This window comes from Scyliorhinus canicula, chromosome 15 (genome assembly GCF_902713615.1).
Source record: "Scyliorhinus canicula chromosome 15, sScyCan1.1, whole genome shotgun sequence".
Taxonomy (NCBI): domain Eukaryota; kingdom Metazoa; phylum Chordata; class Chondrichthyes; order Carcharhiniformes; family Scyliorhinidae; genus Scyliorhinus; species Scyliorhinus canicula.
In genome coordinates this window covers 84,216,488-84,243,870 of record NC_052160.1, presented here as the reverse complement: position 1 = coordinate 84,243,870, position 27,383 = coordinate 84,216,488, and the positions used below count along the sequence as shown (strand labels likewise).

Genomic DNA, 27,383 nt, shown 5'->3' with positions numbered 1-27,383 from the left:
CAGCCCACTGCACCACCTGCTTCTGTTTTGCCCAGCACAGAACCTTCTCCTTTACACTGTACCTACGGAAGCACAGAGTCACTACTCTTGGCGGCTACTCGCCTTTGGTACAGGCCTCCACGACCGATGAGCCCGATCCAGTTCATATCGGGAGGGATCCTCCCCCTCCCCCAATAGCTTCGCCAACATTGTGGCAAAATACTCAGTCGGCCTTGGTCCTTCAACTCCTTTGGGCTGACCCACAATTCTCAGATTCTGTCGCCTGGATCTGTTTTCCAGGTCTTCCATTTTGCCTCGCAGATCCTTGTTAATCTCGATTACCTTCCGCGTCTCCTTCCTCATCGAGGTAAGTTGATCACTGTGCTGCAATAATGTCTCTTCCACTTCCTTCAGCGCCTCGCCTTGCTCCCGCACCTCCAATAAATAGTGACCAGGACATGGGGATAGCTTCCTTGCTGCTCCTTAAATTGTGACATGTAATCTTTACCCAAGAGGGCAGACCAGGTCTCTGTTTGCCTTACGTTAAAGACAGCATCTTCAATAGCGCCCTCTGTACTCCCTCTATACTGAACCGAAATATCAACCTTTATTATGAGCTGAAGACCCTAACATAGGGCTTGAACAAGGTGGTACATGGAAGTAGTGCTGGGACTCCTGTGGAGGATAAAAATTGAAGAGATCTGTTTGGCAGAATAGCCTGATTTCCATCTTTAAAGGGGCACATTGGCAATGGACGGTCAGTTCTGTGGCTTGAGAATCTTTTCCTTCTCGAGTGTTGTCTTGAGGAAAGTTCTTTGGTAATATTTCAACTGCACAGTTTAAGTTTCCTGTCAACTTTTGAAGCTATTTTCCTCTCCCCACTTTCAGAGGTCTTGTGGGAACTTAGTTGTGACACTTCCTTGCAGTTGAGTTGTGGTCAGTAGCTTTTAGACAGGAGGTGCTGCAGATGTCGCTCTGACTCAAGTTAAGAGTGGATTCCACCATTGTCAAAGGTGAACTCCCACACATAGGGAGGAGGTGGGTCAGACTGATAAATGCTTCTGAGCTTTATCTGTCCAAAAATAACGTGTGATTTATCCCTGGCCATTGTTGAAGCACGTACACCGCCTGCAGGAAGCCACAGCTGGGTTTAACTGACACAAGAATGGGGAAACCGCAGTTACTTGGCTGGCGTTGTACCAATGTCTCACTACTTGTCACTTAGAATTTGGACAATTGGTGCAACACCAGGAAGAATTATTTAATATTTCAAATGTAACTACATACTGTATAAGGTAGCTCATTGTTTCTTTAGCGCTGGTCGAAGGAAGTGCATGTCCTGACAACTGTCTCTTCTTTTGGTTATCCTGAGGCATACTATGATTTTTTTTGGGTGATTTCTTCCAGCTGAGGATGCATACTGTGCAATCAAAACTGGTTACCCCATCTGTTACATTTCACCAAGGCCCTTCTTCACCTGTCAGCCTGGATGGCGAATGTTGACCGGCAGTGCCTGGTAACGCCCTTGCCCATTTTCACAGTAACTTCATTGAAGCCTACTCGTGACAATAAGCGATTTTCATTTAATTTCATATGTACCAGGCCAGACCTGTCAATTTACAGTATTGATTGTGAGCTATAAAGTCTCAATGTTGACTCTGTGCTGGAGAGAATAGCTTCGATGGAGCTGATCACACCTCCAGTACCTGACATAATTGGTCACTGTTAATCTGTATGTAGATCCTTCATCCACGCCTATAGATCCCTCAAAGTTGCCACCCAGGTTGATAGGGTTGTTAAGAAGGCGTATGGTGTGTTGGCTTTCATTAACACAGGGATTGAGTTTAAGAGCTGCGAGGTTTTGCTGCAGATTTATAAAACTCTGGTTAAACCACACTTGGAATGTTGTGTCTAGTTCTGGTCACCTCCTGATAGGAAGGATGTGGATGCTTTGGAGAGGGTGCAGAGGAGATTTACCAGGATGCTGCCTGGACTGGAGGGTATGTCTTATGAAGAAAGGTTGAGGGAGCTAGGGCTTTTCTCACTGGAGTGAAGAAGGCAGAGAGGTGACCTGATAGAGGTGTACAAGGTGATGAGAGACATGGATAGAGTGGATAGCCAGACTTTTCCCCAGGGCGGAAATGGCTATCATGAGGGGACATAGTTTTAAGGTGGTTGGAGGAAGGTATTGGGGAGATGTCAGAGGTAGGTTCTTTACACAGAGAGTGGTAGGTGCGTTGAATGCACACTAAGTGGAGGTTGTGGAGTCAGAGTCATTAGGGACATTTAAGCGACTCTTAGACAGGCACATGGACAGAGGTAAATTGAAGGTGTGTGTAGGTTAGGTTGATCTTAGATTAGGATAAATCATCGGCATAACATAGTGGGCCGAAGGGCCTGTACTGTGCTGTACTGTTCTATGCAAGCTTTGATTGAGGGTGTCAGAACTGGAATCATCATAGAGCCCCCTGCGCTTTCTCACGCAAACTCTCTCTTTCTTGCGCGCGCGCACTCTCTCGAGCGCGCACATCACGCGCTCTCAGACTCCCACCTTGTCACTTTCACTCTCGCATACAAGCACTCTCACGCTCGCTCACTCATGCACACACTCCTACACATTTTGCTCGCATGCACATCTGTCCACAGGTTGGTGAATAGTGATCATGAGCAGAACTGTTTGCATTTTTAAAACATGATTGACGTCATGGAAGATAAGCTTGTTGTTTATAGTAAAGTAATGGTTAAACGGTGGTTTCAAAAGACCAGGAACTCTGGCTGTCTTTGTGCTGAGTTACATCCTCTTGTATTTCCCTAGCCTGTAAGTGATGCCTGGTAACATTGCAGAATGTTGCTCTCTGGTGGTGGATGTTCACAGTGCACATGTATCCCTTTTATGTTGTACATAGTCATTGTTCATTTGGGCCTAGTTACAGTTCGGCTACTGTTGAGAGGAAGGACTGTGTTGTACTGTAATCTGTAATGTTGCTTATTGAAAACTGTAAAATTCCCAGTCTCGTCCGATTCCTATTAAACAAGTGCCAGATAATAACTGTCCCCAGTAGAAAGTCTCAGCATATCTGTTCAGTGGAATTACCATTATCAAATCCCCCACCATCAACATTCTGGGGGCCAGGCACTCATTAAGGGCAGCCCTGTAAATGCTGTGGCTATTAGAACAAGTTGTGACTGGGATTGCCCCTCGAAGCCTAAAAGGCACAAGCCAGGAGTGTGATGGAATATCCTGCTCTTGCCTGGGTGGGTGCAGCTCCAACAATACTCAAGATGCTCAATAACATCCAGGCTAGCAGGCCTCTCGATTGGTGCCCTGGTCATTGTCTTAATCATTCACTCCCTCCATCACAGACACACAGCAGCAGCCATTTGTACCAACTGCAAGATGCATTGCAAAAACTGACTAAGTTTGTAATGCAGCACCTTCCAAACCCCCAACCTCTACCATCTAGAAGGACAAGGGCAATAGATGTATGGGAGCACCACCACCTGCAAGTTCCCCTCCAAGCCACTCACCATCCTGACTTTTAACTGTATCACAGTTCCTTCACTGTGACTGGAATTTCCCATTTGGACACCGCTCTGGTTTCTCTTTGCCACATGGACTGCAGCACTTCATGAATATGTCTCATCACCATCTTATCGAGAGAAACCAGGAGTAGGTATTATGTTTTCAGGCTTTGCCAGCAATGCCCACCACTATGTTCATGTTAGGATGGGTGGAATTGTTTTTAATAGTATGCAGGTGTTGGGGCTCTTTTTGTGTTCTTGAGACTGGAGTTGTTTGGTTAGGAAGTTCATAGTTTTGTGAATGCATCTCTCATCGAAGCTTATAAAAACGTGTAACGTTTGGATCTAGTTCTATCCTTTATCACCTGAGGTAGAACAGCTGTGTGATTTGGAGAGATCTTAGAACTGTTGATGTTCCCCTGAAACTCCTGCCCTTGTCATTCTAGTTTAGCTTGTGGGTTTGGAAGGTCCTGTTGAAGCTGTTTTGGCAATTTGCTGCAATGCATTTTATAAATAGTGCACACTGCAGCTGGTTGTAGAGGAAATGGATGTTTAAGCTCGTGGATTGGGTACTATTCAAGAAGGCTGCACTATCCTGAATGGCATTGGGTACAACATCACTCAAGAAGCTCAATCAGGAAAATTAAATATTGTATAACCCCTGACCATGAATCTGATTGTAGAATGATATTGATGTACAAAGCAGCGTACTATGTGGGGTAATGATGTCGGGCTCGTATATTAAATTTTAAGCACACTCAATGAAGGTGTTATGTTTTCATAGCCCTAAAATAATAATTAGGGTATTGCTAACAAGCTAATTTTAAATTTGTGCTTTGCTTTTTTCACATTTTCCCCCTCTGCCCCCACCGCCTTTTTGACACTGACTTAACCATGTGAACAAAATGTTAATTCTACCCAGTGCACTGAAAATTTTCATTTACCTTGAGACTTTCTTGTTTCGCCACTAGGCAACGGAAGTTGGAAAAAGTAATGGAAGAAGAAGGCCTGGGAGATGATGAGGTAATTGTGTTTAATTTGCCTTTTCATGTTTGCATGGCAGAGACAGCCCAGGTAAAGTACAAAGCCTTGTGATCAGGTGGTGTTCTTTCAGCCAGATCTGTGTTTGACACTCACTAGAATTCGGATTAGTTGGTGGTGCAGTGGTTAGCACTGCTGCCTCATGATGCCGAGGTCCCAGGTTCGATTCTGGCCCCGGGTCACTGTCTTTGTGGAGTTTGCACATTCTCAACCGTGTCTGCGTGGGTCTCACCCCACAATCCAAAGATGTGCAGGGTAGGTGGATTGGCCATGCTAAATTGCCCCTTAATTGGAAAAAATAATTGGATACCCTAAATTTATTTTTTAAAATGAATTTGGATTAGTTATTGCAGGAAGGCTGGGAAGCCTGGGTGTAAGAAAAAGACTTGCATTTCTTTGTGCCTTTCACGGCCTTGTGGACAACCCAAAGCATTTTACCCCCCCTGTGCAAACTCTTACAACCATGGCATGTTTTACAGCTGTCAGTGAAGGCAGACTTGATTTAAAATCTCATTCATAAGGTCTCCCTTCTGCCCGCATTTGGAGTGTCAGCCTAGCTTCTGTGTTGAAGTCTCTCGGGAGACTTGATTCTGCGACTTTCTGACTTGGGAGCAAATGCTATCTACTGAGCTACATCAACAAGGTATAGAGCACATTCTTGAGTGTTAAACCATGTATGGTGCAAAAATTGTAATAGATTTGCAGTCACTTGTACTTGTGCAGTTTTCCTTTGTACAACTGTCTGTAACTGTCGACAAACTATACTCTGCTCAGAAAGAGTTTTCTCTTCAGTTGTTCTGCTGATTTGATGCCAAGTTCATGCTGGACCTGGTAGACTAACCAAGAATGTGGAAGGCTTATTGTGGAACCAGACCCAGGATCTCAATTGTGGGTGATTGGGAAGGGAATCGATACAAGTTGCTTGTGCCCTGATTTGTACATGATGCTGGATTAGCATTTATAATAATGAGTAGGCTATTTAATCCCCTGAACCTATTCTGTATTTAATCAGGTTACAGCTGATCTGTACACCAACTTCATTCCTCTACATGGTGATCTAATGGAGTTCTTTAAAATGATAAGAGGATTTGATAGGATAGATCTGTTAAGATGGATACAAAGGCCTGTCCCAGGCCCAGTCTGACCCCTGGGGTCTGTCTCACATACGTTTATCACAAGGGCCAGTATGGATGAGGGAGACATTCCAGTCCATCTACTCACATTTCCAGAGTAATCTACTCTACTACTCCCATTGCTTCTCGTAAATCATTCCAAGTTGGTTTCTCCTGGCCTTTATTCATTTATTCCCCACACTTGTATGTCACTGACAAGAGCAGCATGTATTGCTCATCCCTAATTGCCCTTAAGAAGGTGGTGGCGAGCCACCTAATTGATTGAACAAAGAACAAAGAAAAGTACAGCGGAGGAACAGGCCCTTCGGCCCTCTAAGCCCATGCCGACCATGCTGCCTGACTAAACTACAATCCTCTACTCTTCCTGGGTCCGTATCCCTCTATTCCCATCCTATTTGTCAAGATGCCCTTTAAATGTCACTATCGTCCCTGCTTCCACCACCTACTCCGGCAGCGAGTTCCAGGCACCCACTATACTCTGTGTAAAAAAACTTGCCTCATACATCTACTCTAAACCTTGCCCCTCGCACCTTAAACCTATGCCCCCTAGCAATTGACCCCTCTACCCTGGGGAAAAGCCTGACTATCCACTCTGTCTATGCCTCTCATAATTTTGTAGACCTCTGTCAGGTCGCCCCTCAACCTCCGTTGTTCCAGTGAGAACAAACCGAGTGGGGCATAGCCTCAAAATAAGGGGAAGTAGATTTAGGACTGAGTTTAGGAGGAACTTCTTCACCCAAACGGTTGTGAATCTATGGAATTCCTTGCCCAGTGAAGCAGTTGAGGCTCCTTCATTAAATGTTTTTAAGGTAAAGATAGATAGTTTTTTGAAGAATAAAGGGATTAAGGGTTATGGTGTTCGGGCCGGAAAGTGGAGCTGAGTCCACAAAAGATCAGCCATGATCTCATTGAATGGTGGAGCAGGCTCGAGGGGCCAGATGGCCTACTCCTGCTCCTAGTTCTTATGTTCTTATTCAACCGCTCCTCATAGCTAATGCCCTCCATACCAGGCAACATCCTGGTAAATCTCTTCTGCACCCTCTCTAAAGCCTCCACATCCTTCTGGTAGTGTGGCGACCAGAATTGAACACTATACTCCAAGTGTGGCCTAACTAAGGTTCTTGCAGTCCCTCTGGTGGAGGGGCGTCCACAGTGCTGTTAGGGAGGGAATTCTAAGATTTTGATTGGTGCTGGTGATATTTTCAAGGCAAGGGCGATGCGAGGCTCGGAGAAACCTGGAGGTGGTGATGCTCCCTCAGCCTGCTGCCCTTGTCATTTGACGTGCGTTTGGGAGGAGTGCTTTCCTACCCCACAAACTGTAAATTGGCATTATTGGGAACAGTGTGCTGTGGAGAAATCCAGGGAAATCTGTCTGTTGTCTATGTCTGGTTTTGACTGTGTGTTCCTGTTGATTCTAGAAGCGGATGAGAAGGTCTCAACATGCCAGGAAGGAGACTGAATTCTTGCGACTCAAGCGGACCAGACTGGGCTTGGATGATTTTGAATCCCTAAAGGTCATTGGTCGAGGTGCATTTGGGGAGGTAAGACTGATCTTACCGCACTTAAATATAAGCACTAGGTACACCACTGAGCCTGTTCAAAGATGATTTTTAGTGATTCGGTCTGGAATTGAAAATCAATATCTTCTGGAGGTTGTAGCATTTACTGGGAGCGAATTGTGACTGTGATTTCTCCTCAGCAGACTACAACACACCCTGAATTCATTTTAATGTAACTTTGAGTAAACTTCTGCTCAGTGGTGAGTTACTTTGCCCGTCATCATTTAACATTTGCTGACGTTTGCTGGATTTAGCAGTTTAAAGAAAAAAACTCATTAACATAGTGCCCTTCACAAATAAAGATGTTTCAAAGTGTTTTTGTCATTGAAGAACTTTTTCACTGTGGTCACGATTGTAATTTATGAAATGTGGCAGCAGTTTGTGCAGCAGTTGTGTGAACCAGATAATGTGTTTTTGTGATAACCGGCGGAGGAATAAATATGGACCAGGACAACTGAGACACCCCTCTACCCTTCAAAATAGTGCCACCGGACCCTAGGCGTCCGCTTGAGTGGGCAGGTGGAGCCTCAGTTTAACATTTCATCAGTAATATGGCACCTCTGCTTTTGCAACATTCCCAACAGTATGGCACTGGGAGCTGCAAGTAATACAAAGTAAATGGGGCTTCCTTCAAATTAAATACAATGCTACTCAGTTGGTGAGTAATGTTTCCTATTTACAGGTGCGTCTTGTGCAGAAGAAGGACACGGGTCACATCTACGCGATGAAGATCTTGCGCAAGTCAGACATGCTGGAAAAGGAGCAGGTAGGGCATTTTGTAACTCTCAGAACCTGGTTTTCTACCGTGCTGTCCCCTCCCAAATCTGGATAACTTGGGAATGGTTTTTCTGCTGCTGGAACACAATCTCCTCCTCCATCCATGACTGACGGCAGTACGCTATTACTGTTAGACGTTGCTGAGACCTGTCCTTGGTCTGACTGGATCGGAATGAATGCATGGGTCAGTGATTCCATATATTGATCCTCCTGGCTAGTCATGTGTTCACAAATATCAGTGCTAACTCCAGTTCAGTTCTTGTTTGAATGTACTTGAGATTGCAGCAGAAAGATTTCAATGATCCGTTTCATCTGCTGTTGAAATTTTCATACCATATCCTTTTTAGCTGTGCCATCTTCTCGGTCCTGTACTTGCTAACCTGAGCCTACTCTGGATCAGTGTGGAACTATGTAACATCAAGGTGAAGTCTAGTTGTTTGTCTGTGTTGCTGGTGGTAGGCGCAATAGAAGTATGAACGGTTGAGGTGAATTGGTAGCAGCATATTGGTGTTTTACAAGTCTATCCGGTGCCTGTTGGGGAAGGGAATAAGCTGGCAGAGCGTTGGGTTGGAATCAGGTTGCGTGATTGTCTTGCCCGTGTGAGTGAGCTGCCCGTTTCATTCTGACTTTGTACCTGTTGGGTACCTGTCTACATCACACACTGGCTTGTACTCTGTCAGGGTCAGGTGGGTTGATGTGCTCCCTTCCATAGTCTGGGTTTTACTCTTCTCCCCACTAAATGCTCTACTATTTGACGGTAGATCATGGTGAATTGCCTACCATAGCAAAATATTTTATTGTTGACTTTTGGGGAGTGCCACGTGACGAGGCAGTTCTTGTTAGGCACACTGTTTAACCGTGTGTTTATGTGACTGCAGGATTCTGTCTGGTGCCCCAGAGTCCCCAGAGAACATTACCGGCAGATCAGATACAATGGTGAAATATATTGTCTGCTAACTGCCCTGTGGGTGCATTGTAACAGGACTGAGCTTCTCTAGCCAAAAGGTCCAGGTTCTATCCCTGCTCTGCGCTGGGTTAACGGTGCATTAATATAGCTGATTCCTCAGACTAGAAAAGGACTGAAGAAACCACCCCAATGTGAGTTGGATGTGGTCAGGAGCTCATGGCTGTTGTAGGCACTTGGAGACCTAGGTTAATTTGAGTTTGGAATGGAAAGCAGCCAATGTCTGTGGAGTTGTATCTCAGCATTCGGGAATGGAGCAGAGAAAACTGGGGCAGCAAGAAGGTTTTGGCTTTCTCAAGAAGAGTGAAATGTTCATCAGCCAATCCTGTCTGATTATAACACACTGCTGCCGTTACCACGAGCAACATTGATTTGTTTATCTTTCTGCCTTAGGTGGGGCACATCCGGGCAGAGCGAGATATCCTGGTGGAAGCTGATAGTCAGTGGGTGGTGAAAATGTTCTACAGCTTTCAGGACAAACTCAACCTCTACCTTATCATGGAGTTCCTTCCAGGAGGTATGTGCTGATTCTGTTCACAGGAGCATCTACCTGCAGCATGTAAAACTGCTTCCAAGGGCAGGAGTAACCATTCAACCATGCAAGCCCGTTCCATCATAGAATCTCAGCAGTGCAGAAGGAGGGTATTCGGCCCATCAAGTCTGCACCGACCCTCTGAAACTACATTCTACCCAAGCCTACTCCCCCGCCCTATCCCAATAGCCCCTTAGCCAATCCTACAGATCTATGTGACTAAGGGGCAATTTAGCATGACCAATCCATCTAACCTGCGTATCTTTGGACTTAGAATAGAATTTACAGTGCAGAAGGAGGCCATTCAGCCCATCAAGTCTGCACCACCTCCTGGAAAGAGCACCCTACCCAAGGTTAACACCTCCACCGTATCCCCATAACCCAGTAACCACACCCAACACTAAGGGCAATTTTGGACACTAAGGGCAATTTATCATGTCCAATCCACCTAACTTGCACATCTTTGGACTGTGGGAGAAATCCGGAGCACCCGGAGGAAACCCACGCAGGCACGGGGAGAACATGCAGACTCCGTGCAGACAGTCGCCCGGAATTGAACCCAGGTCTCTGGTGCTGTGAGGCAGCAATGCTAACCACTGTGCACCATTCAGTTAAACTATGGCTATCCCTCTTCAATACAACTTGGTTCTAAAACTCTTTGTATATGTACCGAATGAAAAAAAAAGGACCTGTCTCAGTTTTTAAATTTTCACTTGACCCCCAGCCGCCCTCCACGGTTTGACCAGCAGAAGCCCCAGATTTTCTGCGCCCCTTTGTGTGAAAAACCTGACATCACCCTGAAATGATCAGCTCAAATTTTAAACTTGGGCTTCCTTGCCCTTGACTCAGAGGAAATCGATTCCTTCTAATTACACGACTGTGACTCAATCAACCAGATTGCAACTTCACGTTCAAAACTCAAGGGGATGCAGCCTGTCCTTGTCATTTAACCTTTTTAGCCCCGTCTGACTAGACCCCCCTTTACGTTGGATAAGCAGTGGGTGAATTCTCATTTCCAGGCCTGAGGAGCAATATCAGGCCTGGAACTTGACCCTGAGAGCATCTTGGTCATGTACATTCAGGCTGACTTGAACTGGGTTGGCCAGATGGACAATGTTCAAAACAAAACCAAATAATCTGATGTTTTTTCTCAGATCCCTCGTCCCTTTCAGATTCCCAATACGTGACATGTTAATTAGCGCTCCCAACACCCATCCCTTGGTCGAATATGCTGTAAGCGCAAAACCCCACCTTCATGATAGAGCCCCTGGCTTGGTGTGCTTAGCTGTGAGCTGGGTGTGTTAACTGGCTACAGGGCTATTACTGTGACCCCTGGACATGATTGCTGAATGAGCTGAGCCAATGATGTGTGATTGAATTTCTCTGCCTACAGGCGATATGATGACTCTGCTGATGAAGAAGGACACTCTGAGTGAAGAGGAGACTCAGTTCTACATAGCGGAGACAGTACTCGCCATTGACTCCATTCACCAGATGGGCTTCATCCACAGGGACATCAAACCAGACAATCTCTTGTTGGACAGCAAGGTACAGAGTGGTGTTACACACCTGCCCCTGGATTTTACTGAAAGATTAATTTGTATTTTCAGTCAGTAATATGATCATTTTTATTTTCATAAGCCAATTTACAATTTTTTTTTAAATGAATGAAAATTGCTTATTGTCACAAATAGGCTTCAAATGAAGTTACTGTGAAAAGCCCCTAGTCACCACATTCCGGCGCCTGTTCAAGGAGGCTGGTACGGGAATTGAACCCACGCTGCTGGCCTGCCATGGTCTGCTTTAAAAGCCAGCGATTTAACCCTGTGCTAAACCAGCCCCCATTAGAGTACCCAATTCTTTTTTTTTCCTATTAAGGGGCAATTTAGTGTGGCCAGTCCACCTACCCTGCACATCTTTGGGTTGTTGGGGTGAGACCTGTGCAGACATGGGGAGAATGTGCAAACTCCACACGGACAGTGACCCGGGGCCGGGATCGAACCCGGGTCCTCAGCACCATGAAGCAGCAGTGCTAACCACTGCGCTTCCGTGTCGACCTCGCCAATTTAGTAAAGTTTATTAAACTTGTTTAATGTAGGTAATAAAATGGAAATGCAATAATTACAATAATACAGCTTCAACAATTGTCCCTTTACCCTATCAGTCTCCTCCTGGATCTTGTGGGTTGGTGTTTTGAACTACCCTCATCCAGCTTTGCAGTCTTTGTTTTGTCTAAAATGCCAGTATTCCTGTCATGTTACTGCGGCTGTACAGAATATCTTTAAACTGACAAGTCAGTGGAAGCTGGCGGTTGTACTTCCCTCGAGCTGCAGCGGTGATGTGACTTTTCCCTTGTGTTTTCTAAGGGACACGTTAAGCTGTCTGACTTTGGCTTGTGCACGGGATTGAAGAAAGCTCACAGGACGGAATTCTATCGCAACCTCAGCCACAGTTTGCCCAATGATTTCAGTGAGTGGATGGTGCGGTTAACTGGCTATCGCGTGGAATCAGCCACCTGGGTAGCTGCAGTAACATTTTCCCCATTGCTCGATAATGCCCTGGGGCTATCTGTCAGGAAGGTTTGAAAAGGTAGTCCCTGCACCAGGCATTAGAAGGGGCTGACTATGCTCATCTTATCGTGACCCAGCATATTTCCACAACAGTGGATTGTGCCAATATATTAAAGACCGGAAGAGATGCACCCAAGTGCTGGCTCCCCCTTTCCCAGATGGGATTGGGTTTGGATGGGCACCTATCCCAGTGGGGGAAATCAGTGACCTAGGTCATTAATTTAAAGTGTCACTAAGTGGAGAGGGGATTTGGAGGGTTGCTGGAGGGTGGAACCTTTGCCACAGAATTGCTTGTGGCTGAAACCACTGCAATTTCAAAGGGAAAATTGGGTGAATATTTGAAGCAGAGTCAGAAGCAGCTCCAAGGTGATGAAGTGAGGCCAACACAGTGAGTGTTGCTTCACTGAAGAACTGACACAAATCTGGATCAAATGAGGGTTTGGATAGAGCTGTTATTTGAGGTGTGGTGTGGAGATGAACATTTTCTTCTGTGACTAGTGCCCAGCTAGAATAGGGTCAAACGCGAACTAAACCCAGGACTCTGACTTAGAATCCCTACAGTGCAGAAGGAGGCTATTTGGCCCATCGAGTCTTCACCGACCCTTGGAAAGAACACCCTATCCCCGATAACCCCATCTAACCTTTTGAACACCAAGGTGCAATTTAGCATGGCCAATCCACCTAACCACATCTTTGGACTGTGGGAGGAAACCGGAGCACCCGGAGGAAACCCACGCAGGCACGGGGAGAAAGTACAAACTTCACCGGAGTCCGGGATCAAATCTGGTTTCCCTGGTGCTGTGAGGCAGCAGTGCTAACCACTGTGCCACCATACCACCCCATAGTGCCACCGTGCTGCCTGACTTTCAGTGCAGCATCAAGTGATGCTTTCAAAAACAGGGCCATCGCTGTCAGAGTACGTCTTGTCTAAGCTCTGCTACTGGATGGGATTAAATCAGAGCTTTGCCACCTAAAAGCTTTGCGATGACCTGACGTGTGTCCTAAACTATCCTCTCTCTCAGCTTTCCAGAACATGAACTCAAAGCGGAAAGCAGAAACGTGGAAGAGGAACCGGCGACAGCTGGTGAGTACAGGCAGTTACCATGGTGACCAAGCAGAGGGATGAGGAAGTGGCTTTAATGGATTACGCATGGCTGCACCTTCATCTCCAGCGTGTGCCCTTGTAGTTCCCAGGAGTGAAAAGGACACTCAAAATGGTGCTGTTCATTATGTGGGGAGATTGTGCAATTTGATAAAAAGCGCAATCTGTGTCAGTCGATTCCGTGTGGAACCCCAGGTGATAACAGTTCAACCTGTACTGTAAACTTTAAAGCCCCCAAAACTTTGTTCTCCACATGGTCAATGTTGTCTCACTCGCTGGGCTCCGAGGGCCAAGGGCAACATGAGGTCACTTTTGCTGCATTTAATCTTTTCCCAACTGATGTAAACTGTCAGGGTTGTTGAACCTGCTTGTTCACTCAATTGGTTAATCACACTTCCCCAGGTTATGTGAATTAATCACACCGTACAATAACTCAGCCCAAGTTTAATTCTGAATTCTATTTGAGCGCATGTTACAGCTGTTGTGCTTGAATTGCTGGGAGGTTGCCCTCATAAATATGCTTTAGAGATTCATGAGTAATGTTCTTATCATTGGAACAACTTTGTGAGAACTTTCACTTTTTTTTAATTACGGAAAATGCCTTGTTGCTGATTTGTTTCAAAGTCAGCAACCTGAGAATCCTGACTATCCACCTGATCAGCATTAATAAAAATAAACACTGCCGATGCTGGAATCTGAAATAAAAACAGATAATGCTGGACAAACTCAGCAGGTCTGGCAGTATCTGTGGAGAGAAACAGAGTTAACGTATCGGATCTAAATGATTCTTGTACACAACTGAAAGAAGGTAGAATTGTATAGTTGGATGGGGGAACGGATGAGGTGGGGCAGAATTGAAGACCAGGGATAGATCCGGGCAAGGAAGATTTTGACAGATTTGTACTGGGCATAAGACAAATGAGCGTGTTGATGGTGCCAGTCGGGGGTGAAGAGTGCTCAGAGTGGCAAAAGATGGGATAGCAGAAACGTGTTAATGGGACGAACTGAGCAGCCAGGGGCAGGTAGCCAAGTTGGGGAGGGGTTGTGTTTGGGCAAACCAGGTAGCTGTAAAACATCTAACGGCACATTACGAAAGTCTGTGTGTGTGTGTGTGGGGGGGGAGGTTTACGATTGAGGAGGAAGTTTACTGTCTATAAAAATTGTTCAACTCAATGTTGAGTCCAGAAGGCTGTAACGTGCCGAATTGGAAGATGAGGTTTTGCTTCTGCAGTGTGCGTTGGGCTTCACTGGAGCATTCAGCAGGCCAAGGACAGAGTTGAAAGAAAGATGCAAGCGACTGGAAGGTTGGGGCCATGCTTGCGTACAGAGTGAAGATGTTCCGCAAAGTGGTCACCTTGTCTGCGTTTACGCTACCCAATATAGAGGAGACAGCATTGGGAGCTGCAAATACTGTAGCAACAGATGAGCAGTTTCTAAAAAAAATTCCAATTAAGGGTCAATTTACCTTGGCCAATCCACCTACACTGCACATTTTGAGTTGTGGGGGTGAGACCCACGCAAACACGGGGCATGGTGGTTAGCATCAATGCTTCACAGCTCCAGGGTCCCAGGTTCGATTCCCGGCTGGGTCACTGTCTGTGTGGAGTCTGCACGTCCTCCCCGTGTGTGCGTGGGTTTCCTCCGGGTGCTCCGGTTTCCTCCCACAGTCCAAAGATGTGCGGGTTAGGTGGATTGGCCATGCTAAATTGCCCGTAGTGTAAGGTTAATGGGGGGATTGTTGGGTTATGGGTATACGGGTTACGTGGGTTTAAGTAGGGTGATCATTGTTCGGCACAACATCGAGGGCCGAAGGGCCTGTTCTGTGCTGTACTGTTCTATGTTCTATGTGCAAACTCCACACGGATAGTGACCTGGGGCTGGGATTGAACCCGGGTCCTGGGTGCTGTGAGGCAGAAGTACGAACCACTGCACCACCGTGCTGCCCTGCAACAGATGAGCTTGGATGTGTTATGGAGATTTTTAACCCGCAGAGGACAATGCAACTGGAATGTTTGGCATGTTCCTATGGTGTGAGAGGGAGGTCAGATTGCTAGCGAAAGGTGGATTACTGACCTGCTGACCTTTGATATGTTCTATTGTTGGTCAGTGGTCAGTTTTGTTAGAGGGTTAGGGGAATGACGTCAAGAGGCTGAGTTTCATTATAATTTATGTGGTGACACAATGATGTGGATGAGACAGCTTATCGGACCTCCTGTCTGCACTTTGACACTCACATGTGTCCCTGGAGCCTGTGAAACGTAGCCCATGTTGCACAGCACATGGCAGGTGCATTAATATGAAGGTAACAGGTGATTTTTATTTTGATCCTTTACTCCCTAATGATTCTGTCTTATTTTTCGCCCTTACCTTCAGGCATTCTCTACTGTAGGGACTCCAGATTACATAGCGCCCGAGGTCTTCATGCAGACTGGTTACAACAAACTTTGCGACTGGTGGTCACTTGGGGTCATCATGTACGAGATGCTGATCGGTACGGTTGCTCTGTCTACAGTGTGTGACCAATTGCTCTGGCACAGAAAGCAAATTACTTTCCTTTTCAGGCATGCAGCGAATGATATGCACGCAGTGCAGGCCCACGGTGATGTGTGGGCGCAGTGCAGGCAGACGGTCATGTATGCGTGTACCGTAGAAGACACTCGGTGACATGCGTGTACCATGGAGACATACTGTGACATGTGTATCGTAGAGACACTCGTTGACATGCAAGCGCAGTACAGGCATTCGGTGATGTACACACTCAGGCGTGTGGTGACATGCAAGGTGATATACACAGGCCCACGGTGATGTGTGGGCGCAGTACAGGCATGTTGTAATATATGCGCACTGTACATGCACTCGGTGACGTGGGCGCACGTCGTTGGATGCCTGCACTTGTGACTTGTGCGTCCAGTACAACGTGCGCACGCAGTCCAGGCAACTGGAGACTTGTGCGTCCAGTACAACATGGCGAGCAGTAGAGGGGCTCTGACACCTGACTCAGTACAGGCGCCTGGTGACATGCACGTTCAGTGCGGGCACATGGTGAGAGCACGCTCAGCGCAAGCGCTCGGTGGTCTGCCCGCGTGCAGTACAGGCACATGGTGACATGGACGCACAAAGTACAGGTGCTCTGTGACATGCGGGCGCAGTACAGGCAGTCATTGGCATGTGTGGGCGCAGTGCAGGTGCGGGGTGACATGCGCCGCAGTGTTAATACAGGCACTAAGTGATATGTGCACCCACAGTCCAGGCGCCCGGGTGTTCCGGGGGGGGGGGGGGGGGGGGGGGAGAGAGGAGAGAGAGGGGGCATGCATGCGCACATGCTGTCCAGGCGCCAGGAAAGGTCAGCGTTGTCACTATCCCCATGCTGCAAGTTACACGCTATCTGTGAACTCACTTCATCCCATCGACAATGTCCTACCATAAATTCTGATTGTTTCTATTCAGGATACCCACCTTTTTGTTCAGAAACTCCCCAAGAGACATACAAGAAAGTGATGAACTGGAGGGAAACCCTCACATTCCCACCAGAGGTTCCCATTTCAGAGAAAGCCAAAGACTTGATTCTGAGGTAAGGAATATGCATAATAACATTGGGGGCATCAACTGTGTTCCTCTCTGGTTGCTCCACATGTGAAACAGTGTAGAGGCAGCTTTACTCTCTATCTAACCCCGTGCTGTACCTGCCCTAGGAGTGTTTGATGGGACAATGTAGAGGCAGCTTTACTCTCTATCTAACCCCGCGTTGGGTGTGTTTGATGAGGACAGTGTCACGGGAACTTTACTCTGTACCTAACCCCGTGCTGTACCTGTCCTGGGAGTGTTTCATGGAGACAGTGTAGAGAGAGCTTTACTCTGTATCTAACCCTGTGCTGTACCTGCCCTGGGAGAGTTTGATGGGACACTGTAGAGGGAGCTTTACTCTGTATCTAACCCTGTGCTGTACCTGTCCTGGGAGTGTTCGATGTGGACAGTGTAGAGGGAGCTTTACTCTGTATCTAACCCTGTGCTGTACCTGGCCTGGGAGTGTTTGATGTGGACAGTGTAGAGGGAGCTTTACTCTGTATCTAACCCAGTGCTGTACCTGTCCTGGGAGTGTTTGATGGGGACAGTGTAGAGGGAGCTTTTCTCTGTATGTCACCCCATGCTGTACCTATCCTGGGACTGTTTGCTGAGGACAGTGTAGAGAGTGCTTTACTCTATCTAACCCAGTGCTGTACCTGCCCTGGGAGAGTTTGATGGGACACTGTAGAGGGAGCTTTACTCTGTATCTAACCCCATGCTGTACCTGTCCGAGGAGAGTTTGACGTTGCATGGTGTCGAGGAAGCTTTACTCTGTATCTAATCCCATGCTGAACCTGTGGCATGTCAAGTGGACATAGATGTGGATCAGACTGTGATCCCTCTTGTAGTATAATAATGCTTTCGATTCACATGATAAATGGCTACTTGAGTAAGATAAATAACGGGCGCTGTTGCCTGTGGATATGATCCCAGCAAGAGTTGGCGCCGTGAGAGTCTGAGGTTACAGCAATATGAAACCCTTGCCTCCCTCCCTCCCTCCCTCCACCTGCCAAGTGATTGGCATGGGAGCACAGTGGTTAGCACTGTTGCCACACAGCGCCAGAGTCCCAGGTTTGACTCCCGGCTTGGGTCACTGTCTATGCAGAGTCTGCACGTTCTCCCTGTGTCTGCGTGGGTTTCCTCCGGGTGCTCCAGTTTCCTCCCAGAAGTCCAGAAAGATATGCTATGAGGTAATTTGGACATTCTGAATTCTCCCTCGGTGTACCTGAACAGGCGCCGGACTGTGGCGGTGACTAGGGGCTTTTCACAGTAACTTCATTGCAGTGTTAATGTAAGTTTACTTGTGATAATAAAGATTATTATTATATTGTGACCCTGTGCAAGGCGCCTGATCTAGGTTGTGTTTGTGCCTCTAATCTATGATCCTTTAGGTTCTGCTGTGAATCAGAGACCAGAATTGGGGCCAATGGAGTTGAAGATGTGAAGAGCAATTTGTTCTTTGAATGTGTTGACTGGGAACATATCAGGTAAGAGAGCAATTCACCTTGGGAGCACCTATCCATTAGCACCTATCCATTAGTTGTTCCTTCAGTCTGTACTGGGAGTGTGCAGTGGTGGGGTGTTACACTGATCCCAGCAGGCTGCTGGTTTGCGGGGGATTTATACACTGATCAGCAGGTTGCTGCTGTGCGGGGGATTTATACACTGATCGCAGCAGGCTGCTGGTGTGCAGGGGATTTATACACTGATCCCAGCAGGCTGCTGGTGTCTGTGTGGGGAGTTTATACATTGATCCCAGCAGGCTGCTTGTGTGTGTGTGTGTGGGGGGGGTTATACACTGATCCTAGCAGACTGCTGGTGTGTTGGGGGGGGGGGGGTTTATACACTGATCCCAACAGGCTGTTGGCGTGTGGGGGTTTATACACTGATCCCAGCAGGCTGCTTGTGTGTGTGGGGGTTATACACTGATCCCAGCAGGCTGCTTGTGTGTGTGTGTGTGGGTGATACATTGATCCCAGCAGGCTGCTGGTTTAGGGTGTGATACACTGATCCTAGCAGACTGCTGGTGTGTGGGGGTGTTTATACACAGATCCCAGCAGGCTGTTGGTATTTGGGGGTTTATACACCGATCCCAGCAGGCTGCTGATGTGGAGGGTGTGAGACATTGATCCCAGCAGACTGCTAATATCCTCTATCTAATGAAGCTGCCACATGAAGCTTCGTTTTCTGCAGTTATTTTTTTTCTTTAAAATTTAGAGTACCCAATTTTTTTCCAATTAAGGGGCAATTTGGCATGGGCAATCCACCTACCCTGCACATCTTTTGGTTGTGGGGGTGAAACCCACACAACACGAGGAGAATGTGCAAACTCCACAGTGACCCAGAGCTGGGATCGAACCTGGGACCTCTGTGTCGTGAGGCAGCAGTGCTAACCACTGTGCCGCCGTGCTGCCCCTTTCTGCAAAGGTCTTGCTATCTCTGCCTCCGTTTGTTTAACACTTCTTTCTAGCAGTTCTCAGTTTGCATTCCCATCTTTTGTCTTGCAGGGAGAGGCCGGCAGCGATCTCCATTGAAATAAAGAGTATCGATGATACATCTAACTTTGATGAATTTCCTGATTCAGACATCTTGCAGCCAGGTAAGGGGCAGAATGAACCTTCAGAGAGGAAGTTAGGCAATGACCAGAAAATCTATGCTGAATCTTTTGAACTAGAGACCATTGCTTTATCGGAACATTATTTTAGGAAGGATGTGGAAGCTTTGGAAAAGGTGCAAAGAAGATTTACCAGGATGTTGCCTGGAATGGAGAGTAGGTCTTACGAGGAAAGGTTGAGGGTGCTAGGCCTTTTCTCATTAGAACGGAGAAGGATGAGAGGCAACTTGATAGAGGTTTATAAGATGATCAGGGGAATAGATAGAGTAGACAGTCAGAGACTTTTCCCCCGGGTGGAACAAACCATTACAAGGGGACATAAATTTAATGTAAATGGTGGAAGATATAGGGGGGATGTTGGAGGTAGGTTCTTTACCCAGAGAGTAGTGGGGGCATGGAATGCACTGCCTGTGGATGTAGTTGAGTTGGAAACGTTAGGGACCTTCAAGCGGCTATTGGATAGGTACATGGATTAGGGTAGAATAATGGAGTGTAGATTAATTTCTTCTTAAGGGCAGCACGGTAGCATTGTGGATAGCACAATTGCTTCACAGCTCCAGGGTCCCAAGTTCAATTTCGACTTGGGTCACTGTCTGTGTGGAGTCTGCACATCCTCCCCGTGACTGCGTGGGTTTCCTCCGGGTACTCCGGTTTCCTCCCACAGTCCAAAGATGTGCAGGTTGGGTGGATTGGCCATGATAAATTGCCCTTAGTGTCCAAAATTCTATGATTAACCTCGGACAAAAGTTCGGCACAACATCGTGGGCCGAAGGGCCTGTTCTGTGCTGTATTTCTCTATATTATCTCTCCTTGAAGGTGTTTTGTTACAGATGACTTATTTCTGGTGGGTAATGTGTTGGATATACAGCTGAGGTTTGTCAGTGAGAATCTCTTTGAACAATCTGTTGATGTTTGGGATAATCTTTGACCTCGGCTGGGACTGATTGTGTAATCGCCTCTCACACGTGCACTTTCCAATCAGGGCTGGTAGGGTGGCAACTCAGTCTGACCCTGACCCCTAACCGCGGCAATTATCGATCCCAGCCTGATGCCGTAGCTCGTTGCCTCCGTCTTTCCCCAGCCTGCCTGTCTCGAATATCACCCCCCCGGGGTCCCCTGCGGGAACCTGAACCCCAACGACGCCCCAGCTGAGGCAAGTCTCTGCTACTTTGGTTCAACGACCTTGACAGCAAGCTCGAGGAAGGGGGATGAAGCCAACAGCAGGTTCTTGGGTCTGAAGCTGGTTTCATGTCGCTGTCGTGACTGCCTCATTTTGACATTGTCGTTCTCTGTCCGCTGAACAAGACTCCTCTGCCACGGCTTTAAAGATATTAAAAGTGAAGTGGCATTTCTACTGCTCTGATGGAGCCAGCTTGCTGCCTATTTCCAGTACCTGTAATCGTGGAGCCTGTTAGAAGGTGTTTAGACAGCAGTATCTGTCCACTGATAATCACAATCAATGTACCATATATTCAAGTGCCCCTTCTAATGTTATTGTACTTGAATTGTCGAGTGCAGTAGGAGGCCATTTGACCAATCGTATCTCTGTCTCCATAACGCAGAATAGTTTTCCACTTCCAAGTATTTATTCAATTCTTTTTTGAAAGTTCATTTTGATTCTGATTCGACCACCTACTCAGCTACAGAGTTCATAGCACTAAATGTAAATTACAACATTAATACTCTTTATCAATTATTGCTCCATCGATGAGTTCAGTGATAGTGTGTAAAGTCCATACCTGATGGGGGGTGGGGGGGGGACTGAATGTGTGCTGCCTGACATTCCACCTGCAGCTGTCGTGAATAGTGTTCTGCTTGCTGTGTCATTCCTCATGTCCCATACGGGAATTGCTGTTTACATGAGGCTGATGTGTTCGAATATGACCCAATGCTTTCTGCTGTTCTTCTCCAGGAGTGTCACAGGCAGGGCTAGAAAGTAGTGGTAAGAAGTGTCTGTCCTCTAAGACAGGTAACCAGCATTTTATTCCCCTCGACCTTTACTAAAATCCCCATCTCCTCTAGTTTACCACTCAGCTGACTTCACGTGGGGCAGCCATTTTATAACCTCTTTGTTTCTCTGCTCACCAAGGTGCAGGAGCGATCTGCTGACCCTTGAACTTACCAATTTTGTTTATTGTGGGGCTGTCCCTCACCCCTCCCTCAGTATGTCTTCAAGCACAGGGTGGCGAAATGGTTAGCACTGCTACCTACGGCTACGAGGACCCGGGTTCGATCCAGGCCCTGGGTCACTGTGGAGTTTGCACATTCTCCCCGTGTCTGGGTGGGTCTCACCCCCACAACCCAAAGATGTGCGGGTTAGGTAGATTGGCCACGCTACATTGCCCCCTTAATTCGGGAAAAAATAATTGGGTACTCTAAAATGTTTTTAAAAATGTTTTCAAGCATACACTGTGAGCTTTCTACTTGTTAATCTCTTAATGCGCAGGGTATCTTCCGAGTCTGGTTCCCTTGAACTAAGTGATTGCTTTAATGTCTAAAATGTATCTGCTGCTCTTGCTCCCCTCAGTTACCCTCTTTTACTGAGCATGATTGTTCAGGTCATGGAGGGCGATGATTGAGAGTTAATACTACCCACCCTTTACCAATTATTCCCCCGACTGAGAGAGAAGCAGTTACCTCTCCAGAGACCAGGGGTCAAATCTGACGAGCATCCCCCACTCTTAGGGACGGCTACTCACTGCCATGAAAAACTCAGTCTTGGGGCGCACACAGGACAGTAACATTAGGCAGACCTCTGTCCAGTGGCAAGAAAGTCCCAGATGGAGGAGCAAATCTCAGAGAAGGAGGCCAAAGCTGTGGCAGTGCTGGGCACTGGGGGGAGCGATCTGCTGGAGTGCAGTATTGCTGCCTGCTAGATGCCTTTCTGGGCTGACACCATGTTCCAATCGGAATTGTTCAAGGAGAGATGGGTAGACACACTCTGTGGCTGAGGGAGGGGAAAACACATCATCCAGGAAACTGGCCTATCCCAAACCCTTTAGTTTGGAAATACTATGCATTGTGGCAGGAGAAACAAGGAAGTCATTGAATGACCACTTGTAACATATGGGGGTCATTGTGAAAGTCACCGGTGCTGCCTGGTGTCAGTGTGTTATTCTAACCCAGCACGATCTGGTTCTATCTTGTTTCGAACTGCTTCTATCTCTCTAAGTAAAAAATAGTTAATGGTGGTGGTGGTATATTTAAATGCAACTAACCTCTTTCAGCTACTGGTTCTGCAACTCACTTTGGTTCTTTGCCTAATTAGTGTGGTTACTGGGATTACGTCGCTGAGTAAATCTTCACACTGGGACCACTTGTACTCTGAAGTACACCAAATTGAAATATTACATGATTTGTTCTACCATTTGGAGCTGTTTAAGGAAAATCCTGGTGGGTGTTTAGTAGACCCCAGTGGGTAATCTAGTAATAGTTCCAAATACCTCTTACCATCTCTGAAGGATGAGCTTTCTTAGCGACTCGAGTCAGATTTGTAACTATGTGCTGGTGAAACCTGAGGGTATCTGGCCTCTAAAAGTAACCATGTCCAGAGTTTGCCTGGCAACTGCTTAACTATATTGGCTTAATGAATTATCCCTGTTAAGTATTCACACCAAATTAACCCAGTGACAACACAGGTGAAGAGGTGGGAAGACAGGTTTTCTGGGGTTGTGCTGTTAACTGTAGCTGTAGCTGATTGGCAGCCAGCAGTCTGGTGAAAGGCGGGGGGGGGGGGGGGGGGGGGGGGGTATGGAGATTGCTGCTGCAAGCTCCAAAAATCTGTTCTGTTCAGTGTGCTCCTCACATTCTCCTTCCTTCCAGTTGCAGTGACTAACCATTCCGAGACAGACTACAAGAACAAGGACTGGGTCTTCATCAACTACACCTACAAACGATTTGAGGGACTGACCGCTCGAGGAGCCATTCCTTCCTACATGAAGTCTGGGAAGTGATGAACTTTGACCGCAAAGGCTAACGTCACTGCTTTAGTGCCTATTTTTCTTAGCAACTTGATTGGTCCATTGGTGGAGCCTTACTACCGAGGATAGTGACAGTTGTGAAGGACTGAGAAATTGCTCAGATTTTATTTCTAATATCCAGATATCCCTTATAATCTCTCTTGTTGGCGGCAGGTGTTAGACTCTAAGCAGCCCGGGAGCTTGGGCAGCACGTGTCCGAACCAGCAGCATTGGCACCAGAGGGCTCAATGGGATTCCTGCGACACACCACTGGAGTTCCTGAGCCTCTGCCTTTCAAAATCCTGCACTGCCAGTCAAAGGCTGTGTGTGCTACTTCTGCCTGAATCTGGTGTCCAGTTCAGTTGCTGATCCAGCAAACCTTTACCAACAAGTGCACCCATTGTGGCTCGACATGATGTTTCCTGCACTGTGTGCTCCCTGGTGGCTGGGGCAAGGGTATACCACCCCCCCCTCCTCACCCATACATGATCATGACATGGGTCTGTGTAGAAAGCATTTTCCAATGATTGTGTCGGTGCTGTGCAGTTCCTGCTCATAGTGAGGAATACACAGTATTGAGAAGAGGGGGATCTAGTCAGATTCATGATACATACAGCGATGTGCAGGATGACCATTGTACATCTACCTGAATACAGCTGGCTTGTGTATGTTTGCCCGAATACAGCTGGTTAGTGTACATCTGCCCTAACACAGCTGCCCCACAGCCGTTCATTTTCTGTGCTGGCTGTGCCAGCTCTCACCATTTCTGTTAATGACTGCAAATACCAAGGTACTATTCTCAACATCATGTCTTTTTATCTGCATTTAGATGCGTTTATTAATTGTATGGGGTTCGTAATGAGCTCTGTGTTGATTTCACTTTGATTTCTAACTATATGCAGCTTTATTATTTTATAGGGAAAGCATTTGTGATGGTTCTTGTTTGTAAATACCGGTTGTGTGTTTGTACTTGTATAGAAGATGTTGGCCCTATTTGCATTGGGTGAGGGTGGTAGATAACAGGCCTGAATCTCTGCAGGCTTGGCTAAAGATTATTTTTATTTCCAGAGCTGTGGTTTATTATTTACATGTAGCTTGTGCACCAGCTCCAATGTATCCAGCAAGCTGCCGGCCAGACCTGCAGTTTATGCCCAAAATAATCGGTCTAGAAAATTTCTCATTTTCTTATTGATTTATTTTATTTCATTTCCCCCTTTCTATCTTGCCTCAGATTGAATTTCCTGGTCCAGTATTACTGTAAAACTCAGTATGTTCATCACCAGATTATAGAATGCTCATACATTTTCAAGTGCCGTTTCAGTAAATACCCTGAAGGTAACAGTAAAAGGTGTGTGAAGCTTGACGACCAAATATTCTGGTAATTGCTGACTAGTGATTAGAGATTCTGACGCTGTCTGGCAGTAAATTGCTGACTAGTTATTCAGTGTACTGATTGTTTCTGCCTTTCCCCTGGTTCCTACCACAAGTCAGAATTAACTTCGGCTATGCAAACAATCTTGCTGCTTCCTTTAGCTTTCCAAAGGGGTTCCACTGACACAGGCTCCAGGAAATGGCCAGCGGTGGAATCTGTGCATTTCTGAGTGCAAGTGAATGTTGTGACTGGCCCTCAATCAGAGAAGATGTGATGCAACAAAACATTCTGCCTACAACCTTGTTAGCAGTCTGATTCCCGCCTTCACTCCACCTGCCTGTCGCATTGGTTGTTGCTGAGAGTAGGGTGGGGGGAGGTCTGCTGGTAGGTGGACCAGATTATCGTTCACTCTCCCATTAAGAGTTGGAGATTCCCAAGATGGAGTGGGACAGCCCAGTTGGTGAAGCTACAGCTACTGGCCATGGTGAAGGTCACAGTGGTTGGTGCCGGACTTTATTGCTGTATTTTTGTAGGGATCCCCACCTCTTGCACAATAGTGGATGTGGGTCTGGGATCGGTGAGCTGTTTTTCCACGTAACCACATTCTAAATGCCACAGTGATGACCCCAGGATGTGTTCCAGGGTTCAGGTACATGGATGGAGTTAATGATTTAAAGTCATCAATAGTTGTGATTGTTGTTGAGCTCCAGGACTTGTTTCCAGGTCTGATGAACAGTAACTTTAAAATCTTAGAGCAGTTTGGTTCTGCCATTTTGTGCCCTGTTCCCCATTAAGACCCAGTTCTTCCTGTGCTATATTGTAGAACTGACTTGAGTCTGCAAAATAACAGGGGCGACACTGATGGAGGTCACTAAAGGCCTTGGGTGAAATTATTTTCCTCTGATATATGGAGGCAAGTAACTAGCCTGAGCTGCACGACTCTCATTGGTCCTGTATACATCATGAAAAATGTTCTTTTATTTTTTTTAATTGTTCAGCTCATCTTGCTCCCCCCCCCCAAAAAAAACCTAAATCTGTGAGGTGATGGATGGGGGTTGAAGGTCAATGTAATTATGGTACAGGAGTGTGAAAGTGAGTGTGTCTTCCACAAGCTCTAACAGCTTGAAAACACTGATCTAGTCTCACAATAATGTGGGGAGGTGGCAGATGTCCTGTAACCCAACATTGTCAGCGACACTAGATTCCAGTCTAGGGTTAAGCAGCTGATTAAAGCACCAGCTCTTCTCCAGCCTGGCCTCAGTTGCTGGTGGCAGGTGGAAGGGCAGAGTGGACTGTGTGTGTACAGGCCTGGTTTCAGTAGCTGGACAGTGGAAGGGAGTATGGTAGAAGTGTGTGAACAGGCCTGGCCTCAGGATCAAATGGGGGCGGAGGAAGATGAAGCAAAAGGGAAGGTGGGTGTCTGTGTTTCCCAGTGGTCTGAGGCAAGCCAATGGGAAGACCAGGTCCAGTCAGAGGAAAGGCTGCGTCAGACCACCAGTGTTCCAGGGGCTGAGTGTCCTGGCGTAAGTGTTGTAAGTCGCAGTATTGCTTTTTACGATGGCCACTTTAAAACTGTATTATAAAATCTTTTACTTAACACCACTGAGTCTGTCTGAAACTTTGTTTAGTTTTCTGATTCATTTGTTTACTGAGAGGTACAGGAAAGAATCAATTTCTACCCTTTTCTTGCATGTCCAATCTTACACCGCGGTATTTCTGGGCAATTCTCTGATCACAAAACCCAAGGAAGCTCCAAAAAGTAATGGTTATTCCATGGAGCTGTTTAACTGCCATCCCCCAAATGCAAGCTCTGTACAACAGTCAGCATCTGGATAGAGAGTAGACCATTAAAGTGTCTGATATTCCACAAAGGATCAAACTACAATCTTCCTCATGCAGTCTAGCCCCTTCTGCAAGCAGACATCAAGTGGGATTTATTACTGATTCCAAGGGTCAATCGGAGTTTGTGTGGGCCACACACACAGCTACCACAACCTCCAACTGGCATCACTTACATCCTCAGTAAGCACTTGTCCACACCCAGTATTCAAAGGTTGTTTAATGTGCAAAATCGTCAGAGTCCATTGAATTCACCGTCTGCCATGCTGGTAGTTGCAGGATTCCAGGATGATGGAGTTTGTTGACTAATCACAGCTTTAATTCTGTTCATTACTTTACAACAGACCCTTACATAAAGTGAATAATTCCGGAAAATTGAGATCCACTCGCTTGCTCCTCACAAACTGCACCCCCCTCTATTTTTAGATCAGTATTTACTTCATGGGCAGATAGGTTTCCTTCTCTTCCCGGGAAGAGTGCCAGCTCCTCTGGGGCACTCAATCAGGGCAGCCATCCCCACCCTGCCTTTATCCTGTGTAAGATGAGCCTGGTTTTGTTTTTGTCCTTCCTGGCCTGGGCAGGTGAAGACTGATCAACACCAGAGTTAACTGACAGAAATATACCTCACTAACCAGTGTACTTGGTGGTTAGGAATGTCAGGATGTTACAATTACTGATCTTTTAAATAAATGCACTGAAACAGAGGGCAACAGTCTATTCAGCTGACAGAACTCAGTGTAGTATCTCACATTAGTATGAGTGCAACATGGGACAAAAGGGTACTCGGTATCTTGAGAGTCACTGTGTACAGAATATCTTGTGCTGTCTGAAACTCACTATAGACTTGAACGCTGTT

At 46.7% G+C, this 27,383-nt stretch overlaps 1 protein-coding gene across 3 annotated transcripts in view; it reads left to right on the top strand.

The window, feature by feature from the left end:
* The window catches only part of LOC119978036 (serine/threonine-protein kinase 38), a 109,219-nt gene extending 82,932 nt beyond the window's left edge, over positions 1-26,287 (top strand). For 2 of the 3 annotated variants that reach the window (XM_038819365.1, XM_038819367.1), the window contains exons 3-15: positions 4,473-4,524; positions 7,094-7,216; positions 7,917-8,000; positions 9,369-9,492; positions 10,901-11,055; positions 11,874-11,976; positions 13,100-13,161; positions 15,553-15,670; positions 16,627-16,750; positions 18,135-18,230; positions 19,251-19,342; positions 21,270-21,326; positions 23,180-26,287. In XM_038819365.1, the coding sequence (XP_038675293.1) occupies positions 4,473-4,524; positions 7,094-7,216; positions 7,917-8,000; positions 9,369-9,492; positions 10,901-11,055; positions 11,874-11,976; positions 13,100-13,161; positions 15,553-15,670; positions 16,627-16,750; positions 18,135-18,230; positions 19,251-19,342; positions 21,270-21,326; positions 23,180-23,310 (1,321 nt within the window). In that variant the 3' untranslated portion in view covers positions 23,311-26,287. The remainder of the gene's footprint in view (positions 1-4,472; positions 4,525-7,093; positions 7,217-7,916; positions 8,001-9,368; positions 9,493-10,900; positions 11,056-11,873; positions 11,977-13,099; positions 13,162-15,552; positions 15,671-16,626; positions 16,751-18,134; positions 18,231-19,250; positions 19,343-21,269; positions 21,327-23,179) is intronic. The other variant, XM_038819366.1, reaches the window with a different exon arrangement.
* The last annotated feature ends 1,096 nt before the right edge of the window (positions 26,288-27,383 follow it).